An 8,074-nucleotide genomic window follows, 5' to 3' on the forward strand; every position below is an offset into this window, starting at 1 on the left:
AAAATTTATGAGAAAATGAATATTCAAGCGATTTTTAATGTAAATTGTCATTCATCGAATTCAATATGTTGGAAAAAAAGGTAGAGAGTGAAAGGTGCTTTTAAAAACTACCGCGTTTCCTGAATTTATCAAGTGTTACTTTTTCCGCCTTAAATATACCACACTTTCTCCTCCAAGTTTGAAATAAAGGTAAAAGGAAAGTGTCTGTTTTTCTCTGGGGTAATTAATATTAGATAACTCGTTTCGAATTCATAGTTTCCTGTAACAACAACTAACGTGACACTTGGTGCACTGACAATTGTGAGACCCGAAGGGCAGATTAATTATAATTCTACGTCGATAATGAGGCTAAGCAGCTTACGCGTACATACAGAGTTTGACAGGATCAGACACACGTGCAGGGTTCTGTAATCGTCTTAGGATGTTCAAGGATAAGGGGAATAACCGATAATAATAAGTATCTAGGATGTTTGGAACTTCCACTGTAGCATACCCTACTTAGCTATTTCTTCCTATCGCATCGTGCCATTCGCCTTCCCCTATAGTTATTAGGGAAGGAAGGGAATATCAAGAATTCGATGTTTCATCTCTTCAATTAAGTATGGATCAAAAGAATAATGGAAATGGCAAAGTTTTACCTCTTACTTATATCTCAGAATATCCCTTTTATTTTCCAAATACAAGCAGATTTGAAATTTACAAAACAACGAGCATTAACGAGATTAATTTAATGAATTTATGAAAGTGTTTCCCAGAAGACATACAGAGTTCATTGTTGTTCTACATTTTACCTCGTCCACGTGAAGATAAAAACATTGTATTTTTATGCTTTATATTTTCAACCCTCCCAATTTCCCTAGGAACAGTTCTCATTTTCTTTTGTTCCAAAGCAGTTAATCCACGCTACATTAAATTCTTATGTTTGCTGAAAAATGCGCCCTCTAATTGTAGTGGGCATTATTACGCATTGTTTCCCTTACATTAAGGTCTGCCAAGGTAAATTATCTTTGAAGCCGCAGTTTTTACCACTCTCTAATTAACGACACAGTGCACCGCGTGAAATGCGTCTGTGGGCGTTAAGCTCTTTTATACTTCGTAAGGTTAGGCAGTGCAAGAATTAAAGGGGGTTGTAGCAAAACGGCGAGAATGCAGAAGACGGCAAGTTCGCGAACTACGCGGAGCAGCACTGGAGTAGATAAGAAAGAACGAGATGAAAAAGGAAGAAACTAGCCGGGAATTTATACACTGCAATTACCTATTCACTATTCCACGTAAGTAGCTAGCCCCTCAATATTATATAATTTAATCATTAAATTATTACATTTCCGCGTTATAAATATTATGTTACATATTTATGCTGTGGCTTTATAAACTAGTTTCTGTTTATAAAATTGTGTTAAAAATTAATATGAATTTTATTTGTGTACTCAGATGGTGTAATAATATTAAAATCAGAGTTATCAGCTGTTGCTGTTAAGTTCGCTGATAAATATCACGAACCTTAGAAAACGCATAAAAAAATGTTGCCACATCTGTTCACAGCTCGTAACTGTCTTAGCTAAAGCAGACTGCAAATTCGGAAGAAGCAAAAATCCACCGCGGTGTCGTTTAAGAACAATTGGAATTTTTGAAAAGACACCGAGAAATGAATTGCTGCGGGCAAACGAGATTTTCTGAAAGCACAGGCGTCCTAAGACTGGACGAGCGCAGCAATTTATAAAAAGTAATGCCCCCGGTGAAAGGTAGCTAAAAGCGTGTCTCTGAATTTTTCGCAATGCTTTAGGAACGATCAAATCGATCTTATTCGTCGCGCGGTGCCGATAGTGCCGGTCTACGGCCATTAAAGAAGTTTAAGCTATTCAAGCGAATGACGATGAAATTGCACGGGTATCCACTCTGTCGTTCAGGCACCGTTTAATGGTTAATGGAGTTCCAAATCAAATTATTGGTAATGAGTAAAGTTGCCGGGGGCAACATAGAGAGCGCACGCCACTGAAGTGAATACCGCCTATAAATTATACAGAGTGCGGAGCACTTGCGACGTGTCTTTTGGGAAAATTAGCCGCAAGTATGCCACCCCGGAAACTTTGCCCAGGACTTGTGGCTTCTCGTTAGGAAAATTGTAGCTACGAATAGGAGCGGGATGTGTGTGACGTTGAGCCGGATCCGCTAAGTTCGACCATTTAATCATTCGGATCCCGTTAGAAGAACTACGAGTCCGCGTCATCCCCCTTTTGCTACGTATAGAAACATCGACAGCGAGGAAGACCGCGCGCTCCCCGGGGGAATAAATTTCTTAACAATCCTGTCGCGAATCTCTTCGCCGCGAAACGCTAGATCGTTGTTGCGTTGTTTCGTCGGAAGATTTCCGTTACGGTGCTTTCTCAGCACGATATACGGCAAAGCAGATTCGCGACCTGGAATTGGCAATTAACGCTGTCACCGGCGTATAATCGTATCTCGAGAAACGCGTAATTTATCGACTCAAACTCCTAATTGGCTGCGGTATACGTCATGTCGTTAGGGGGCTGCGCACAACTAATTCCTGCCGTCTAACTTCGACATGATGTCCCAGCTACGTACAGAACCAGGCACTGTACGAGCACGTCGTGGTATGCACAGACCTCCAGTCTCCGCCTTCCCCCACCCCCGCCGACGTCGTTCGGCATATAAACAGCTGTTGCAAGTGCTAACTTCCTGTATTGTTAGTTCCGGACGACTGAGCTTCCTCGTTAAAAGCACGGTTAATTACTGTTTAAGAGAAAAACATCGGTGTCGTCGCGCCTTGCCGAGCCTGACAGTAAACTCTTCGGCGTCTTGCTGGTGTTCAGTCGAGCGTGGGTACATGTGCAAACGGAGCTGCTTCGAAATTGTTATATAACGAGCCACTCATTTACGAACCGTGGCATTTACATTAACACTTCGATGTCGGTATTAACCCTTAACTGGTATACTGTTTTTGGCAAATGCGACTGGTATACTGAGGTCGTGGCAGACCCCAAATAAAAAAGGACACAGAAAATTGTAGAGTCGACACTAGATCATCCTCTATGAATATTTTGTTCTTGGGTAATATATAAAATAATAGGAACGTAGAAAGTTAAACTATTAACTATAAAATTAATTAGAAATTCAGTTGACAAACTTAGACAACCGAAAATTTTGCAGCGAACTTTGAGTGCTTGGGGTCATGTGCGACCCAGGATACCAGTTAAGGGTTAACATTGCTTTGGCGAATGTAAAAAGGGGATGTGATCGATGCCTTGAAGTCACCTGGGAAACGTGTAGTAAATTTGAAACTCGTTGTTTCATTAATAATCAGAACAGTGACGAAAGCTTATTAAGCAATAACTCATTCTCTAGAATGCTAATTCCTTTCCCTTCAGGATTTATATTTGACTCTCCTCGATAAGAATATTTTTTTACAACAAAATATAGTATCTATTAATATAAAAATTCCCAGTTCATCGTTGAATAAAGATAAAACGGTATGTTATTTTTCAGCACAAATATCCGAAGCAACGATCAAAAATATTTACTTCCATTTACGCTGGAATTATAAATAGGGCACTCGTTAATCCTTCTGGATCAAGTTTGTTATACAGAATTCCCGTTTATTCCCTGAATTGCGCGCAAGCAGCAATTGACAAACTCTTCGATATTATTGGCAGAAATAAGGTTTAGCTCGCAGTTAAGTACTGGCCTTCCGAGGATTGCTGGGACTTTCTGAAATCTCCCTCGGAGCGTGATTTATCAAGTGTTAGTTTAATCTAACGAATCGTTAAAGCTCGATCTATCCGGGACACGTTGAACGTTCTCGTGTCAACACACGTGACACGAGACCCTACGCTCTCAACCGCCCTACCCGCCCGCGCCGCCACCACGGCCGATCGCTTCATGTCTCTTTCATGAGGCAGCGCCGTAATAGGTTCGACGTGAGGCAGAAGTGAAAAGGAACGGCGCGCGTACATCGGCGTTGTTTATCTCCCTCCCAGCGTTCGCTGGGAGGAAACGACGGTCGTCGCGGCGGCAGAATAAAGTTCTACCGTTGTTTCTTCCGGGTGAGTACGCCGCGTCGTTAGAAAGGCGTCCAAATGTCTGGGAATGGAAGAGAAAGAAAACGCTGAAAGAGGAATCGCGGAGGAAGAGGGGCAAGATGAAGGAGGCGAAGGAAAGTGGCCGAGGCGGCTGGCTGAAGGGAAAGGGGGCGAGGTAATGGGGGAGAGAAGAGATGGCAGGGAAGGAAGAGGCCGTGACGGAAGAAGGCGAGGGAGCAGGGAAGGAGAATAAGAAGCCGAGGGGGCAAGCTGTGTTCGTATACGACATTGCGAAGACGATGCCTACGAGTCTTCAGCCCCGTTTTGATCAGGTCGAAGGAGCAAGCGGGATGAGGGATGAAAGCGCGGCGACGAGGTGAGGTAAGGTGAGCCGAGGTGAGGCTGTGGAGCGAATCGCCATGGCAACGGCTTCACCACGGATTCCATTTACCTATCGCTATGGAAACGTAGGGTGGCGCTCAAAGCTGCAGAGGGAGAGACAGAGAAAGGGCGCGCCGCGGGAGGGAGAGGCGCACAGCGAAAAAGAGGGACAAGGCAGAGGAAGAAAAAACAGAGACAGAACGCTGGCTGGAAGGGTGAGAAGGAGCGAGATAGAAAAACGGCGGGGGAGAGAAACGTATAAAGAGGAAAGTAGGAGAGTTCGCGAAGAAGGGAGGGTAGAACATGGTGGTTCGGGGGTGAATCGGGGGGTGCGCGGACGATCAAGGTAGAGAAGTAGTCGTCAGAAACGATAACACACCGACAGATATATCGATCATCTATCTGGACAGTGTTGTACAGGCTTTCGCGTGCCATGAACACACCGTAATATTAAAAATCGATTATAGTTCGATACAGTAATGTGCACGAAGCTATTCTTCCATAAGAACAGCAAACAGATTAGCTTTGCAAACTGACCAGTTTTCGATTCGCAATTCTATGTTAAAAGATGTACGTGTACCATTACTAATTTTATGTCTCCCCCTAAGCGGTAACGCATAACAGTTGTTCCCGGATAATAGTTTCAGTCGTCCAGCATAAACGCTACCCCCACGACGTGACTGCGCATTAATTGTTGCTAAATTATGTAAGGCTTTAGTTTATTAACGCAAATTACTTGTGCTGTGTTTGATGTGGCTGGGTAATTAATCGCCGAACGGTTCTTGTGAGTCTGGAACCAGAATAACAACGACACCGAAAATAAAATTTCGGCCAGATCCAGAATTTGCTTCTAAATTTATTGAACGTATTTCAGCAGGGCGCACTGTAATACAACTTCGAGTTTACTAACCGTCTAATCTAATTAGTAATTCTGCTATAATCTTATTACGAAACTCAGCGTGAGGTTGCCATCGATGCGACTGAATATAGTTTGCGAACAAGTATACGGACGTCATCTATTTGGTAGATATTCACGCGGACGGCGTTGAAGCAGTCAAGAACAGCTTTAAGCCTCTTAGGACAGTCGACCGCACGATTTTTGACTGACGTTTATCACTGTTATATTGCTTGCAATTATTTCAACGCTAATGTACCCCAACTGTACTCTATTCTAATTTATTACTTGTTGAAGATGAAGGTGTATTCTAAATAGTAGTTTTGTGTGATAGATGTTTTTTTTTTACACTTTATAAAGTGAAAAATTATTCGATATTTATGTTATTGGTTTATTTATATGTGCTGACTCGTATTAAAATAAATGAATTTCGTAGTGTCTATTACTAATTAGGTATTACAATCGTGCATTATATTTTCCCTTTGAAATTGGGGTTTTCCCAGATAATAAGTAAAAGGCTTTGGTTCTTGAAAATGGTAGTTCGTCGATTTGAGCTTTTCAATCTTCTGGTTTCTCAAAAATTAATTCAACAGAAGTTAGAAAGTGAAGATAATTTAGACTTAAAGTGTCTTCAAACATGATTGATTGATAAGTACGAATGAGGGATAGGAAAATGTGAGTAGATAGATTTTTTGAAGAGATATGAGTAATTAAGGAGGGATTATTGTGTAACAGCCCACGAAATTTATGATTTTTAAAAAAACAAACTATTGTTAATATTGCAGTAAAGTCTTTTGGGATGTAAGGAGGCATCTTTAAACTTGTAGAATTTTTTTTTATGTCGATCCTTCTTATTATTTATTACTTATTGTGGAATCGTGTTAGCCTGTTCGACAATGTTGGCGTCAGGTCTAGCCTGTGTCACAGTCATTTGATTGCAAAAAGAAGAAAATTTTCTTAAAGTTAAATAATTTACGCTGGGACTAGACCTAAAATTTTAATTTCAGTTTTTATTTATAATAAAATATGAAAAATTTGTCTAAGGAAAAAACTTCCTTTTTCTTTCAAACGCTATAACTCTTTCAACTTTTAATATTTTTCCTTTAAAGTGGACCAATTCCAGCGTAAACTACCTAACTTTAAGAAACTTAATTTTTTTTTGCAATCAGATAACTGTGACAGGTGCTACACATCCCGCCAACAGGAGATTATCCCAGGAGTGTATCCCACAATAATTAATAAATAATAAGAAGAATCGACATAAAAAAAATATTTTCTGCAAGTTTAAAGATGCCTCCTTATACCCCAAAAGAGTTTAATCAATATGACCAACAGTTTTTTCAAAAAAAATTCTTAAATATCAGTTACTTTTGGGGCTGTTAGACGAGAATCCGCAAACATAGAAAATTTAGTCTACTATCATATGATGGATATGTTAGGTTCATCAAAGGTAGATATATTCCCAGTTTCAATGCTACGTTAACTTTTGCACACGATAATAACTAACAATAAGGGCGGTATTCTCAGTCGCTACTTATTCTTAAGCAAATGCTTAAGCATGCGGCATCCTCTACTAACCTAGTAGCTAGTAAAGGATACCGAATGCTTAAGCATTTGCTTAAGAATAAGTAGTCACTGAGAATACCGCCCCAAGTATTGTGGATGAAACGTTCGCTGTATTATATGCTGATCACTGTGAAATTTCCGTATTTCTGGTGTACTCATAATTAATCTGGAACGCATGCACAAAACTATCTTTTCGTGTAGCATTATTATACCACACACACTTGTCAAACGAACGCCATACAAGGAAACACATAAATAACGTAAGAACGACGGCCTTCGCATTAATATAACCTACCTCATCGTTTTAAAGGTCTAATAAATGTCCTGCGGCATTTTTTTTTTCATTCGCCGAACAGGAATTTTACGAAATCACATTGTTAAAGATCTCGTTAAATTCAAACTGTGAGTAAAGCCCGTATCAAAAGGCAAAAGAGATGATAACCACATTTTCGACCACCCGCGATTTGCATCAAAGCTAACTTTACAAAGGAAACGCACAAAGAGAGGCTTCACAAGTGAAGTGTGTAATGTAAATCGCAGTATCGTATACCTCACATATGCATAGAGAATGTTAAACAAAAAGTGGAGAGTAAAATAAAGGAAGGAGAAAGTAGGGAGAATATGCAAAAATTGATACCACGTTCGATGCATTGTAAAATTGCTTCTATAATGTTAAACATTAATAATTCATACGACAGCATTAAAATTGTTCCCTTGTACAATGAATTAACACAGCGGAAGTACTGTATCTAATAATTACTATGAGACACGTATATTTTTGTCCGTAATAGTACTTGTGAACTTAAATAATAACTATTTCATAAGTTCGTGTCACAATATTCAAACATTTCGAACGCAACAAAATTTAAAGCTAAAAAGTAACCTTAGTACTATCAAACGTTTCGGTTAAACTTCGCATTGTATTCAGAAAGAAATTCCCTGTAATAACACTGAACTAACAATAATTGGAAATGTTCAAAACGTACCTAAACTAATATTAGATTACGAAATGATGAAAACTTTCAAAATTTCCTGGCTAAACTAAAATTATATTTCGTCCGACAAACTTCCAAGAATATTGCTGTGTACACGATTCGATAAAGTTCTGTGTATATTATCTCTTATACGTGAAAACGTGACTTCCCGCGGACACGTGGAATTACTTAAGGAACCTTCCTCGCTGTACAGACCATCC

At 39.8% G+C, this 8,074-nt stretch overlaps 1 protein-coding gene across 1 annotated transcript; it reads left to right on the forward strand.

Annotated features, from left to right (window-relative positions):
- Positions 1-3,805: 3,805 nt before the first annotated feature.
- Positions 3,806-5,645, forward strand: LOC143374080 (uncharacterized). Its single transcript, XM_076821934.1, has 2 exons — positions 3,806-4,413; positions 4,509-5,645. Exons 1-2 carry the CDS (start codon positions 4,232-4,234, stop codon positions 4,678-4,680), a joined length of 354 nt encoding a protein of 117 aa, XP_076678049.1. The 5' UTR covers positions 3,806-4,231; the 3' UTR covers positions 4,681-5,645.
- The last annotated feature ends 2,429 nt before the right edge of the window (positions 5,646-8,074 follow it).

This window comes from Andrena cerasifolii, chromosome 10 (assembly GCF_050908995.1).
Source record: "Andrena cerasifolii isolate SP2316 chromosome 10, iyAndCera1_principal, whole genome shotgun sequence".
Lineage (NCBI taxonomy): Eukaryota > Metazoa > Arthropoda > Insecta > Hymenoptera > Andrenidae > Andrena > Andrena cerasifolii.

Coding starts and splice junctions, on each gene's coding strand:
- LOC143374080 (XM_076821934.1), top strand. CDS start 4,232: ATGGCAGGGAAGGAAGAGGCCGTGACGGAAGAAGGCGAGGGAGCAGGG. Junction 4,414..4,508: donor GATGAAAGCGCGGCGACGAG/GTGAGGTAAGGT, acceptor ATGGAAACGTAG/GGTGGCGCTCAAAGCTGCAG.